Source organism: Chiloscyllium punctatum, chromosome 19 (assembly GCF_047496795.1).
Source record: "Chiloscyllium punctatum isolate Juve2018m chromosome 19, sChiPun1.3, whole genome shotgun sequence".
In the NCBI taxonomy this organism is placed as follows: Eukaryota; Metazoa; Chordata; class Chondrichthyes; order Orectolobiformes; family Hemiscylliidae; genus Chiloscyllium; species Chiloscyllium punctatum.
In genome coordinates, this window is record NC_092757.1 from 87,498,342 (window position 1) to 87,514,085 (window position 15,744).

General features: G+C 47.9%; 1 protein-coding gene across 2 annotated transcripts in view; it reads left to right on the plus strand.

Annotated features, from left to right (window-relative positions):
* Positions 1 to 15,744, plus strand: part of dph1 (diphthamide biosynthesis 1) — a 600,464-nt gene that overhangs the window by 13,001 nt on the left and 571,719 nt on the right. For both annotated transcript variants that reach the window (XM_072589988.1, XM_072589987.1), the window contains exon 2: positions 3,339 to 3,485. In XM_072589988.1, coding sequence (XP_072446089.1) covers positions 3,339 to 3,485 — 147 coding nt within the window. The remainder of the gene's footprint in view (positions 1 to 3,338; positions 3,486 to 15,744) is intronic.

Consider the following 15,744-nt stretch of genomic DNA (forward strand, 5'->3'; position numbering starts at 1 on the left):
CCAGAGGGCAGTAGAGGCCCAGTCTCTGGATTCATTTAAGAAAGAGTTGGATAGAGCTCTCAAGGATTGTGGAATCAAGGGTTATGGAGATAAGGCAGGAACAGGATACTGATTAAGGATGATTAGCCATGATCATATTGAATGGTGGTACAGGCTCAAAGGGCAGAATGGCCTACTCCTACACCTATTGTCTATGGTCTTTCGGAGCGTTGCCTATCAACTGTTTCGGACTATGACTTGATGAAGGAGCGATGCTTCGAAAGCTAGTATGCTTCTAATTAAACCTGTTGGACTCTAACCTGGTGTTGTGTGATTTTTAATTTTGTACACCCCACTCCAACACCGGCATTTCCAAATCATCTCAATTTCTTTAGTCATCCAGCATTCCCTATCCCTACCATGCTTTCCTTTCACCCTAACAGGAATATACTTTCTCTGGATTCACATTATCTAATTTCTGAAGGCTTCCCATTTTCCAGCTGTACCTTTCCCTGCGAAGAGTTGTCCCTGTCGTGATCTTGTTTTCCTGGGTTATTCTGAGAGTCCATAACTGATTCATTGGTTGTGACATCCTTTTGTGGAGCTTTTGATGTTATGGCCACGCTGCAGTAAAACAGTTGAAGAAGAAGGTTGTAAATGGTATTAATTCTCAATGTGCCTGTTACAGTGGGACAAAGCTGAGCCAACCACAGCTGCAGTGGCTCTCCTCTGTCATTTCTCTGTCACTTCTCGATATCTGTTCAAAATCTTCAGCCCCTCAAGCTGGGTGATCCACCAAGACAGCAAAAAGGAAGCTGCACTTCCTTTAACTTTCAAAAGCAGGGAGAAAGAAAGAATTTGAAAAACAAATGATTTTATAAGAACACTGTTTTATTTATGATCCTGTGGATTGGAGGCTGTGCAGAATCTTGGTGTCTCTCGACAGTGAAGGTGTTAAATTGATGTGTTGTGATAAACAATGGCAGGATTTGCATCGGTGAATGTGCACAGTGAGAAAGGGATAAAAATCGGATGGCTGAAAGTCTGTTGTGTACATGAGGTGTAAAAACTGTACTCGGTAAATGACTGTACAGCTTACTGTGCATGTGCTGGAGTTAACTTGTAGTAGAGTCTTCCAAATCTCTCTTTGGTGTGCTCTTGTCCTACTTGCATTTTTTAAAAATCCAGATTATTAGTTAATCCAAGTTTCTGTTTTGAGGGTAATTAAAAAGCAGTCTGCAGGGATTTCCCCATTGGGTTACGGCTCTTGTTCCGATCTTCAAGCCTGTTGTATCATCGCACTTTCTGACTACACGAAGCAGGATGTGGCAGGCTGTTTTCACAGGAATGTGTGTAGGAAGCTGCATTCGCACTGCTGTGCAGTTGAAACTAGAGCTTGGCCTTTCTGATAATGCAGTTCCCTCTCACTCAGACTTTGAATGGATGTCCTCGCTGCATGTTTTACTGGATTACATGAATATTGAAAATCCTCTGGCGCTGGTCAAAGGCAGCACCTAGGGACTCGGCTTTGGTTCCAGCCTTGGGTGAATGTATGGAGTTTGCACGTTCTTCCTGTGTCTGCGTGGGTTTCCTCTGGGTGATCCAGTTTCCTCCCAAAGATGTACAGGTTAGGTAGATGGGCCATGCTAAATTGCCCCGTGGTGTCCGGGGATGTGCAGGGACCTCAGTCCGCTGATTGCCATCCTGGTCACACTCTTGGCTTCAAGTGAATAGGTTGATGTTGTGGGTCTAGGTGGGATGCTCTTTGGAAGGATGGCCTGGACTTGATGGGCCGAATGGTCTGCTCCCACACTGTAGGAATGCTATGAAACTATTTTATGAAAAATAGTGACTAGAAGAAGAGAATTTCATCACCACTGAGGACACCTCTGTACTCTCAGGTGGGCAGAAAAGATCCCATGGGACTGTGTTGAAGAAGAAAAGGGAATTCTTCAAGTTCCTTTGCTGATGTTTATCCCTGAATTCACATCTCAAAATCAGGTCATCTGATTTTCTTACATTGCTGTTTGTGGGACCTTAAGTGTGAAAATTGGTTGCCATGCACACTACATTGCAACAGTGACTACGCTTCAAAATGTAATGTATGGGCTTTGCAAAGAGCTTTTATAAAGGCAAGGTTTTTTTTGTGTTGTCTCCATAATTAATTGCACTATTGAGTAGTCGCTTGTAAAGGAAGAATAAATATTGCTGAGAAAAGACAGTTTCTTGAGGCTTTTTCCCTCCCACTCATTAGGACAGTTTGCAAGAAATTTTTAAAAAGTGCAGGGAAAACAACACTTGGAATATATGAGGGAGAGTGCTGATTGGTTGTCATGTAAACCCCTCTACCAATCACCATCCACTTGCCAAACAATTTCGATATGTTGGGAAACATGGCAGGCAGTCTATTCACAGCAAACTCCCACAAACAGCATGATATAATGACCAGATATTTGTTTTAAGTCATGTTGGTTGAACGATAATTATTGGCCAGCAGACCAGCTTGTTCATCTTCACCTGAGAGGGCAGGCAGGATCTAAGCTTAAGGTCTCACCGAGAAGATGGCACTTCCAGCATTCATTCCTTCAGTGTGTTACCCGCAAGCTGGATTACGTACTCTGGGATCTGGAGTGTGATGTGAACTCACAACCTTCTGACTCAGAGGGAGAGCGCTACCCACTGAGCTAAAACTGGCACTTAAGTGAAGCATAGTGGGAGGTTTCTGAGGGGATGGAATGCAGTGTTATTGTGTGTCAGTCAGTCAGTCAGCAGAACTTGGTTTGCTGCTGTAGTGCAGGGCTTGCTTTACAGAGCGCCAGGAACTTGTTAGCTGGGGTGACAGTGATTGCTGGCCTCAGATACTCTGTGACTTCTGCTGAAGCACTCTGGGACCAAGAGGATCTTGATTCTGCTTTGGTTATTTTTTGATGTTAGGTCATCTTTCAGTAAAACACCACCAACTTGCATGCATTTTCCTATGGGTCATAGGGGCAGATGACTCATGGTACAACATGGGTACAAGGCTGGTTTATAAACGTTTTATAGTAAATGCTTGGGCCTTACAATTGGTTGGTCATCCACAGTCTCAGGCAGGGATAGTGAAAGACACAAAGAAGAATTAAGGACAAGAGAAAGAAACATAGATGTGTTGAGCATTCAATGGGGTACAGACTAAACCTTGACGTTATTGGTCTACATCATTGTTGTGAAACCGTTACAGCATAAAGGATGACTGTGCAAACTGGATTTCATTAATACATGACAAACACTGAGTAATGATTCAGTAGGGGTGATGGGAAGGGCTCATCAACACAATGGTAACTGTCTGTGTTTTTCCTCCTCTCCCACTTTGGGATTAGGTCCTCGTCGTCGGGTGGCAAATCAGATTCCTGAAGAAATCCTAAATAACAGAGAGCTCCAGGAGGCTGCGCAGGTGCTGCCCAGTAACTACAACTTTGAGATCCACAAGACTGTCTGGAGAATAAAGCAAGCAGATGCTAAAAGAGGTACTAGTCCCCCTCACCCTGTTATCGCAGGAAGACGCGTAGACTAGTCTCACCATAAGAAAAGTTACAAAGATGTTAAGTTGGGTCCCTAGCTTGTATTGGATTGTGGGACTCCATTTGGAGTGGAGACAGAGGCCCCAGACCTGGCCTCAGCACCAGGTTTAGAGTGAACCAAGATTCCGGGCACAAGTGGGGATGATGTATGGTTTGGAATCCATCTGTTTGCCGAATGAAGCCTTCCAGTGAGACATCGCTAGAGGACTGAGGCCAGTGACAGGTCAGAAGCCCCCCTTGATCCAAGAGGAGCAAATTAGCTAGAAAGGTGACTGTGGGACTTGGTGGGTGATTGCTATTCCAACATGCTCTACCACTCAGTGCTAGAGTGGGAGTGTGAAGTCGTGCAGTCAGAGGCATTAGTTGTGTGCCTTACGATGGCAAGCTACTGCTCCACAAGTACATGTGGAGCTGATGAGCTTTATATGTAGCTGTTTATTTACTGCTTGTTCATTTTGAACCATGTTGGTGTTGGTGCAGTCATGAAGCTAACTGCAACTAAAGAGAATCTAACTTTCCCTTGATATTCAGTGGCATAACCATCGCTGAGTCCCACATGATCTACATTCTGAGAGTTACCATTAACCAGAAACTAATTATGGGCCAGTCTGATAAATGCCGTGGCATCAACAGCAACCACAGCCTGGAAATATTGTGGCTAGTCATTCACCACCTGACTGTCCAAAGCCTGTCCTTCATCTGTCACACACAAGTCAGGAGCATTATTGCCTGGAAGTGTGCAGCTCCACCAAGACCCAAACTCAACACCATCCAGGCCAAAATAGCTCATTTGATTGGCATCACATTCACCACCTGCAACATTGGCTGTCTTTACCATCAAAGCCTCATTGGCAGCAGTGTGTACCATCTACAAGGTGAGTTGGAACTGTATCACCATTCCTTCACCACGAGAGGGTCAAAATTCTCGACCTTTCTTCCTAACAGCTGTGTGGGTGATCCTACGCACATCAGTGGTTCTTAAAGGCAGCCCACCACTACTTTCTCAAAAGCAACTTGGAATGGACAGCCTTTGATTGTTTCTCTTGATCACATATGAAATAAGACAAGCGTGCATTTGTATAGTAATTCTCCAGTCCTCCAGGATGTCAACCATGTTCAAGGATGCTGCAAAGATATCTGCTAGGGCCCAGCTGTTTCCTTTCTTGCTTTCCTCAATAAACTGGGATAGATCCCATCCGAACCTGGGGACTTGTCCATCTTAATGCTTTCTAGAATACCCAACATTTCCTCCCTCCTTATGCTGACTTGACCTGGAGTAATCAAATATCTATCCCTAACTTCGGTGAGGAAACAGACCCTTCGGTCCAACTTGTCCATATCAACCAAGTTTCCCAAACTAAACGAGTCCCATTTGCCTGCGCTTGGCCCTTATCCCTTTAAACCTTTCCTATTCATGTACCTGTCCAAGTTATTTCTAAATATTATAACTGTACCTGCAACTACCACTTCCTCTGGCAGCTCATCCACATACAAACCACCCCCTGTGTGGAAAAAGTTGCCCCTCAGGTACCTTTCAAATATTTCTCCTCACATCTTAAAAATATGCCTCTAGTTTTGAACTTCCCCACCCTAGGGAAAAGATCTTTGCTTTTCACCTTGCCTATGCACCTCATGATTTTATACACCCCTGAACTATCTCCATCTCAAAACCAACCAGATAATTAGTCATCTTTTAAGAATGCATTAGCACACGTACCCTCATTTTCCCTTGCTGATAATCCATTCCCACATTCCTGGCTCAGTGAGAAATGCAGTGCAAAAAGAAACTAGGCTGGGCAAATATAATTATTGCTGCTGTAGATTGAGCTGATCCCGGTCATCAGGCCTTTCTTTACAGGTTTAATGTGATATATGTAGACATAATAAACACTGTCCCTGGGGTGGGGGAGTCCAGGACCTCAGAACATAGTTTTAGGGTGAGAGGGGAAAGATATAAAAGAGACGTAAGGGGCAACTCTTTCACGCAAAGGGTGGGTGCGTGTATGGAATGAGCTGCCAGAGGAAGTGGTGGAGGCTGGTACAACTGCAACATTTAAAAGGCATCTAGATGGGTATATAAATAGGAAGGATTTGGAGGGATATGGGCCAGGCGCTGGCAAATGGGACTAAATTAGGTTAGGATGTCTGGTCTGCATGGACGAGTGGGACGGAAGGGTCTATTTCCATGCTGTACATCTCTATGCCTCTGACTCTAAACCAACCAAGAAGAAAAGCACATGGCATTTACAGTAACAAGCATTTTCTGCTGGAAGTGGCTTAGGAAGGTTTCTTAAAAACCACAATCTGATAACATGTCCCAGGTCTTCCAATGAGCTGTTGTTCAACCGGTTAGTGTAGATAATGGGTTTGATATCCTTGTTCTTGCACAGGTTTGATCAGATCAGCTAAAATAAATCCAAGTTCACACAACGGGATAAATGACCACTCAATGTACATCAATTTAAATTAAAACCATCGTAGCACTTTAACATATAAAATATTTAAGTATAAAATGATATTAAAAACAGCAAGGACTGACTAAAGGATTAGTAAGAAGGAGAAAATTAGAGCACGAGGGAAAACCAGCTGGAAATATGAAGAAAGAAAGTTTCTGCAACTGTTTGAAAAAGAAGACAGTTACCAACATCACTGAGTATAGTCAAACCTGCAATCCGTAGGCTTTTGGATTCTAGGAGAATCTAGAGGGATTGAGTGGGAAATGGCAGAGAGGTGGAAGATGAGCCATGACCTTATTGAGAGATAGGACAGGCTCATGAGTTCCTATGGCCGATTGCTGTTCCTACCTTGTGTGTACCAAGTCTTTAAATCAAATTCTGTGTTGGAGGCCTGAGTCAAATCAATCATTGTACCAGTTTTCCCCTTGTTTACCCATTGTCCTGGAACTTAAAATATGCTCTCCCGTCTCGACCCGATTATTGTCTTAGAATCATGGAATCCCCACAGTCTAGAAGCTGGCCATTCAGCCCATTGAGTCTACGCTGCCCCTCCAAAGTGCATCTCAGCCACACCCACCCCATCTCTGTAAAGCTACATTTCCCATGACTAACCCAGGAGCCTGTCCATCCCTAGACACAATGGGCAGTTTATCATGCCACATCTTTAGTCTGTGGGAGGAAACCGGAGCACCCGAAGGAAACCCACCCAAATACGGTGAGAATGTGCAAACACCACGAGGATGGAATTGAACCCAGGTCCCTGGTGCTGTGAAGCAGCAGTGCTAAACACTGAACCACCGTGCCTAGATGTACTTATTTGCTTGGATGGTCATTGCTGACCTGGATTGTTTGGCTCAAGATGGCTGACAACTCCTCAGTTAGTGTGACTGGGCCACTGACCATGCTGCACCCCCTCAGTATTGGAATCTATATTTCTGATGCTAGGAATTGAATTCACAACCTTCTGACTCAGAGTTGAGGGCACTACCCAGTAAGCCATCATGTCACAAGACAAATAAATTTACAATTTTTTTTTGGTTTTTATTGCGGGGTTTATGTCAAGGGATTTTGGTTCTCTGACATGACAAGTCTCTCTGTTTTCTTTCCTAATATCCATACGATCAGATAGCCATCTTATGTGTCAACTGTCTGACAAATTTAATGGATTTATCGAGAGCTGTCTGTCTGAAGTGCACAGGTGGGTTGTGTTTGCTGAAGTGATTTTTTTTTTCACACCACAACAAGCTTCAGGGATGGTGGTTCTGATGCATTTTTATTTCTCTACGTGATTACGATAGTTAGGAGAGGAGAAAATTATATCTTTTTTCTTACCAAAGATCAATAGTCGCAATATTTTAGAGTTCCATTAGTTTCTTTATTCTTCATCCATGGTTTAACTGGATTGTTTCTGAGTGAACAAATTGTATCCTATGTTTTTATTAATATCTTTGCTTCTTTTTTCATCCTGTGGAAGGAAGACTTGCATTTATTTAGTGCCATTCATGATTACAGAAGCTCCACAGCCTATTGTGGGTGTCTTGATAATATAGGAAGCGTGTCAGCTGATTGGTGCACAGCAAGCCTCGTGAAATGGTCACATGGCAATAACCAATCTATTTGATGTTGATTTGAGAGATCAGTATTGGGCAGAGCGCCAAGCATAACTTGTCTGTTCTTCTCTGACTTAGTGCGATGGGGTTTTGGTGTCCCCCAGCGAAGGTAGGTGGGGCCTCTGTTTGCTGTGTCATCTCCCAGGCAGCCCCTCCAACTGTGCTGCACTCCTTCAGAGCTGCTGTGTGGTGTCTGTCTTGATTTTCCGATACAAATCTCACATTAGACTTGAATCCACAACAGTGTAACTCAGGCCAGTGTTAGCAGTAGAGGTCTGGCTGACTGTGACTGTGACAGCAGAGAGAGAGAGATCACTGACCTGAAAGTCTGTTTCACTCTTCAAAGATGCTGCCAGACTGACTGAGCATTTCTGACATTTTCTGTTTTGATTAAATTTATTTTTAAGGCAAATCTATTTGCCAGATTGGGGGGGATGGTGGAGTCAGGTGTGGTTGCCTATGTTGCAAGGGACAGAAGAATTCTCAACTTCTTGTCATTCCTTAGTATTCCCAGCTCAAATGTAACACAGAGTGTGGCTCTTTCAGCAATGAACATACCTGTGATTAACAATGGACAGGGTTACGGGGAGAATGCCTGCAATTAAGGTCCAGGCAGCTGAAGGAAGGATAAACATTGGAGATATACACAGGGTTAGAATTGGAGAGAAGTGGGATAGCGGTGTAGCTGGAGATGTTTACAGAGATCGGGAGGGGTTATGCGAGGACATTATTTTACAAGAGAGCCAGTGTGGCTAAAGTACCACATCTTTGAGGCTCACAGAGCAGATTGAGTTGAGTTTTTCTGACATAAATGGAGCTTTTAAAATGTTAAATGCTGGGGATTAATTAATTTAAGGCAATTTCACGAGGTGTGAACATTTTATCAAAGCTGCTTGAAGACTTGCCTGTTACAAATAACCAGAGTTTTTTTTAAAATGGAAGTAAAAGATGCCTTTGTAATTAACATTTGAAATACGAAGCTATTCAGTCTGTCAAGCCCAGAATTCAGTCAGATCATGGCTGATCATCTCCTTAATGCCATTTTCCCACACCATTCCCATATCCTATAAGACTATAAATTGTGAAAGAAAGGCTGGATAGACTGGGATTTTTTTTCCACTGGAGTGTAAGAGGTTGAGAGGTGACTTTATAGAGGTTTTGTAAAATAATGAGGGGTATGGATAGACTTAAAGGTAGGTGTCCTTTTCCTAGGATAGGGGATTTCTAGACTAGGGCCACATTTTTAAGGTGAGAGGAGGAAGATTTTAAAAAGTTAGAAATTTTTACACAGATGATGGTTCGTGTGTGGCATGAACTTCTTGAGGAAGTGGTGGAAATGGTTACAGTTATTACATTTGGATAAGTACATGAATAAGAAAAGTTTTTAGAGGTAAGGGCCAGGAGCAGACAGGTCGGGCTAGTTTAGTTTGGGATTATGTTTGGCATGGACTGGTTGGACAAGTCAGTTTCAGTGCAGTATGATTGTATGACTATGGTGACTTTAATTTCTTTTCACATCCTGCGATTTCTTCCTAAACCTTCCTGTGTATCTCTCTCTCTCTCTCTTTTAAGATCATCCTTAAGACCCAGCCCTTTGACCAAGACCTTGGTGACTTGTGTTCCGTCATGTGGCTCGGTGCCAAACTTTGTCTGATAATAGTTCCTGTCAAGTGCCTTGGGATGTTTAATTGTGTTAAAATGTGTTATCAGAATGCAAGATGATATGAGAGGCAAGACCATGAATGTCAGTGAGCCCATTCTGGGCATTGAGAGGGAAAGTTATTGCTGTCTGATCATTCTATTCCTTGTGTGCCCCTGGGGACAAGCCAACCAGGCATGCAGCTCCACTGCGGCTTAGCTTTAGATTCAGGCCTTTGTAAATACAAGAAAGGAACATTGATTGGCAGGAGAGTGTACTGTATTGCAGATTGTTACACACACATCCTTTGTTCCTTGTGTCTGTATTGCCACAATTTACCCTCTCTGTATCTGTCCTCCCATAATATACCCTCTCTGTATCTGTCCTCCCATAGTATTCCCTTCTCAATTTGTGCTCCCATCTACATGCCCTCTCTCTGTAATTCGGCACTGTGTCTTCTTTATGTATTGTCTCTGTATATTAAGTAATAATGTGTTGAATGCCCTCTGCATACTGTGTTAAACCTCAGCATACAATACACATGTCTGCTCCCTTGCAGGATGCAATTAAAAATCACACAACACCCCCCAGGTTATAGTCCAACAGGTTTATTTGGAAGCACAAGCTTTTGGAGTGCACCTCCTTCATCAGGTAACTAGTGAGGCAGGATCCTGCCCCACTAGCTACCTGACGAATGAATAGTGTTCTGAAAGCATGTACTTCCAAATAAACCTGTTGGACTATAACCTGGAGCTTGTGATTTTGAACTTTGTCCATCCCAGTCCAACACCAGCACCTCCACACCCTTGCAGGCTGGCAGAGGATTGTATCCAGTGTTCTTGCAGGGTTGTATGCTCACTTCTAGTCTGCACTCCAGTTTTCAAAGGCAGGTTCCTGTAGGTGGTTCTGTGTGCTGTGCAGTATTCCTGGTTGCTGGCTGCCAGCATGTCGCACTTGCCAGTCACAGCTGTGACCATTGTCTCTCAATTGGCACTTCTGGGAAGAGAATTAAATTCCAGTCCAGGCATGGGGATGTGAAATCTCAGTGATTGCACAGAGATGGGAAGTAACAGTGAAAAGCCTATAAATAGGTTTGCAGTACCCTATGGATATTTTGTTCAAGCCTTCTAGGTTTATGTAGGTTTATTCCAGTAATAGAGTTAATGCCATTGCTCCAACCTCTTTACCCACTGGATATGTGACCCAGGAGCTAATGCTGACTGAACCAGTGTGTGAATATGTGCCACCAAACCTTTTATTGATATGTTCACAGGATGTGTGTTGGCACTGACGAGGCCAGAATTTATTGCTTAGCCTTGAATGGTTTTGCAAGATGCTGCTGGGCTTTCCCCTGGAGACTGCAGTCATTGTTGTGCATTCAGTGTAAAACAAAGTCCCCAAAATGCTTCACGATCGTGATGCATGTAGGAAGATCTTTGAGCATCTGATCTCTGGGTTAACAAGGTGGAGTTCAGCATGAGAAATGAAGAGGAGGGAGGTGTGTAGGGTGAAAGGGAAAGGCTGAGGTTGGGCAGGCAGGGTGGAGCGTGGCCCGAGCCATATTGCTGTTGCAGAGAGCTGGCATGGATATATTGGGGTGAAGTGACCTCCTCCCCTGTTATGATTGCTCAAGGAGAAGTCAATCAGGGAGAGTTTTGGAGGGAATGCCAGAGCTTAGGGTCTCAGATGGCAGAAGGGTGGTGGTGATGGAGCGATGGAAATCTGGGTGAATTGAGGGCAGCAGAGATCTCACAAAGGGAGAAGAGAATGGCCACTGCCAGTGCTCCTGAGCTTCAGCCACATCCCAATATATCCTAAACCAAACTGTTAATTTTCTGTGGCTTTGCCTTCAGCTGCCCAGACTCTGCAGTCCAGAACCATCTGCCTGAACCTCCCACGGTCCAGAACCATCCTCCTGAAACTCCCGCGGTCCGGAATCCTCCGCCTGAACCTCCCACGGTCCAGAACCATCTGCCTGAACCTCCCACGGTCCAGAACCCTCCGCCTGAACCTCCCGCGGTCCAGAACCATCTGCCTGAACCTCCCACGGTCCAGAACCATCCTCCTGAACCTCCCACGGTCCAGAACCATCCTCCTGCACCTCCCACGGTCCAGAACCATCCTCCTGAACCTCCCGCGGTCCGGAACCATCCACCTGAACCTCCCACGGTCCGGAACCCTCCGCCTGAACCTCCCACGGTCTGGAACCCTCCGCCTGAACCTCCCGCAGTCCAGAACCATCCGCCGGAACCCTCCGCCTGAACCTCCCGCAGTCCAGAACCATCCTCCTGAACCTCCCGCGGTCTGGAACCATGCACCTGAACCTCCCGCAGTCCAGAACCATCCTCCTGAACCTCCCACGGTCCAGAACCATCCACCTGAACCTCCCACGGTCCAGAACCATCCTCCTGAACCTCCCGCAGTCCAGAACCATCCGCCTGAACCTCCCGCAGTCCAGAACCATCCGCCTGAACCTCCCACGGTCCAGAACCATCCTCCTGAACCTCCCACGGTCCAGAACCATGCACCTGAACCTCCCGCAGTCCAGAACCATCCTCCTGAACCTCCCACGGTCCAGAACCATCCACCTGAACCTCCCGCGGTCCAGAACCATCCTCCTGAACCTCCCGCGGTCCGGAACCATGCATCTGAACCTCCCGCAGTCCAGAACCATCCGCCTGAACCTCCCACGGTCCAGAACCCTCCGCCTGAACCTCCCACGGTCTGGAACCCTCCGCCTGAACCTCCCGCAGTCCAGAACCATCCGCCGGAACCCTCCGCCTGAACCTCCCGCAGTCCAGAACCATCCTCCTGAACCTCCCGCGGTCCGGAACCATGCACCTGAACCTCCCGCAGTCCAGAACCATCCGCCTGAACCTCCCACGGTCCAGAACCATCCTCCTGAACCTCCCACGGTCCAGAACCATGCACCTGAACCTCCCGCAGTCCAGAACCATCCTCCTGAACCTCCCACGGTCCAGAACCATCCACCTGAACCTCCCGCAGTCCAGAACCATCCTCCTGAACCTCCCGCGGTCCGGAACCATGCACCTGAACCTCCCGCAGTCCAGAACCATCCGCCTGAACCTCCCACGGTCCAGAACCATCCTCCTGAACCTCCCACGGTCCAGAACCATCCACCTGAACCTCCTGCGGTCCAGAACCATCCTCCTGAACCTCCCACGGTCCAGAACCATCCACCTGAACCTCCCGCAGTCCAGAACCATCCACCTGAACCTCCCGCAGTCCAGAACCATCCGCCTGAACCTCCCGCAGTCCAGAACCATCCTCCTGAACCTCCCACGGTCCAGAACCATCCGCCTGAACCTCCCACGGTCCAGAACCATCTGCCTGAACCTCCCACAGTCCAGAACCATCCGCCTGAACCTCCCGCAGTCCAGAACCATCCTCCTGAACCTCCCACGGCCCGGAACCCTCCGCCTGAACCTCCCACAGTCCAGAACCCTCCTCCTGAACCTCCCACGGCCCGGAACCATCCTCATGGACCTCCCTCAGTCTGGGACCATCCGCCTGAACCTCCCGGGGTCCGGGACGATCCGCCTGAGCCTCCCGGGGTCCGGGACGATCCGCCTGAACCTCCCGGGGTCCGGGACGATCCGCCTGAACCTCCCGGGGTCCGGGACGATCCGCCTGAACCTCCCGGGGTCCGGGACGATCCGCCTGAACCTCCCGGGGTCCGGGACGATCCGCCTGAACCTCCCGGGGTCCGGGACGATCCGCCTGAACCTCCCGGGGTCCGGGACGATCCGCCTGAACCTCCCGGGGTCCGGGACGATCCGCCTGAACCTCCCGGGGTCCGGGACGATCCGCCTGAACCTCCCGGGGTCCGGGACGATCCGCCTGAACCTCCCGGGGTCCGGGACGATCCGCCTGAACCTCCCGGGGTCCGGGACGATCCGCCTGAACCTCCCGGGGTCCGGGACGATCCGCCTGAACCTCCCGGGGTCCGGGACGATCCGCCTGAACCTCCCGGGGTCCGGGACGATCCGCCTGAACCTCCCGGGGTCCGGGACGATCCGCCTGAACCTCCCGGGGTCCGGGACGATCCGCCTGAACCTCCCGGGGTCCGGGACGATCCGCCTGAACCTCCCGGGGTCCGGGACGATCCGCCTGAACCTCCCGGGGTCCGGGACGATCCGCCTGAACCTCCCGGGGTCCGGGACGATCCGCCTGAACCTCCCGGGGTCCGGGACGATCCGCCTGAACCTCCCGGGGTCCGGGACGATCCGCCTGAACCTCCCGGGGTCCGGGACGATCCGCCTGAACCTCCCGGGGTCCGGGACGATCCGCCTGAACCTCCCGGGGTCCGGGACGATCCGCCTGAACCTCCCGGGGTCCGGGACGATCCGCCTGAACCTCCCGGGGTCCGGGACGATCCGCCTGAACCTCCCGGGGTCCGGGACGATCCGCCTGAACCTCCCGGGGTCCGGGACGATCCGCCTGAACCTCCCGGGGTCCGGGACGATCCGCCTGAACCTCCCGGGGTCCGGGACGATCCGCCTGAACCTCCCGGGGTCCGGGACGATCCGCCTGAACCTCCCGGGGTCCGGGACGATCCGCCTGAACCTCCCGGGGTCCGGGACGATCCGCCTGAACCTCCCGGGGTCCGGGACGATCCGCCTGAACCTCCCGGGGTCCGGGACGATCCGCCTGAACCTCCCGGGGTCCGGGACGATCCGCCTGTACCTCCCGGGGTCCGGGACCCTCCGCCTGTACCTCCCGGGGTCTTTATTTGAACTTGAATTCATTGTTTTCTGAGGAAGCTTTGATTGATTGATGTTTGGGAATTGTTACAGTCATTTAATAATGGGCAGAATGGTCTAAATATACAACCAAATGAATTTGGATCACCACAGTTGTGTGGCTTTAAACCTACTGGCCGCAGGGTTGGTGGCAAGGACAAACACTGTCTTCCTGCCAATTGCCCACAAGCCAAACTGGTACAGATATAGATCTCAATAGTCAAATGACTTTGCAGCATTTGTAATCTTGGTTCCGCTTGTTGGGAGGGGGAGCTGAAGGCATAGTGGTTATGTTACAGGACCGGTGTTGCAGATAGCAAAGTTAATGCTCAGGGAACATGGGTTCAAATTCCGCCACTGTAACTGTTGGAAATAGAATTCAAATAATTAATAATTTCAAATTGGTAATCTGGAATTGATGGCTAGTCTCAAAATGGTGACTGTAAAGCTATCATCAGTTGTTGTCAAAGCCTGTCTGGTTCACTGACTTCCTTCAGGGAAGGAAATCCACTGTCCTTACCTGGACTGACCCACGTGTGATTCCAGACTCTCAACAATGTGATCAACTGTTAAACTAGCTAGTGGGAAACTAGCCAGTGATGTCTACATCCGATTGAATGAATATTAAAAAATCCTATGGGAAAAGTAAAAATAACTTCCTCCTCAACTACTTCTGTCTCTGCTGTTTTAAACCCTCTGAAGTTGCCTCTGATGTTGTTGTCAACACCATCTCATATCTCCTTTGAGTTGATGTCCATATTTGATCAAACATCTTGCAATGTTGTTCCATGTTAAATCTGCTACATTAAAGTGTGTTATTGGTTGAGGTGGAAAGAGGAATTGCAGTCCCACAGTTAAACGGGTTGGTGATTGACAAGACAGTGAGTAAAGGTATATTATCATTGCAACCTGTTATCTTTGTCATTGCTTTGTAAACATTGTAACTCAGGTGAGGAATCTTTGCCTCCCCTATAATCTGTGTCATCTCGGCAAATTGAAATTTCAGTGTGAGTGACATATTTTCTCTCTTTGCGATCAATGATGGCAGCATATTATCCCAGATGAATATGGCATAGGTCAGTTGGGCTAACCTTTGAGGAGCTGCATGAGCACTAGTGAGTGTCATGCGAGGATCTTGGAAGGAAAGAGCAATCTTTTGTTCATGCATTGTGTATATTGCAGGTGAGGTCAATATTTATTGCCCCTCCCTAATTGCCTGGGAGAAAGTGGTAGTCAGCTCCCTTTTTGAACCTTAGAAGTGTCGGTAGACCAACAATGCTGTAACAGAGGGGATGAATTCTGAGATTTTAACCGAGCCATGGTAAAGAAATAGCAATTATACCTGCATTCAGGATGGTGTGTGGCTTCCAGAGGAATGTGGAGAGGCGTTGGTGTTCCATATATCTGCTACCCTTGTCCTTCTCACTGGAAGAGTAAACAATTGTTGCTGAAGTGAGACTTGGCAAATTACTGCAGTGCATTTTATAAATGGTACACATTGCTACCACTGAGCACCACTGTTGAAGAGAGTGAATGTTGAAGGTGGGGCAGCCAATCCATATGGAGGCTGCAGCCATGAGGTGTACCAGGAGCCAGTAGGTGTCACGATCTAGGACAGTAATGTGAACTGAGAGAGGAGTCGTCAGTCTGGTTGGACACATTCTAACCCCATCTCCGTGGCATGGACCCTACCATTGTATCACAAGACCTGCAGTTAGTTTGAGTGCAGTGACAATG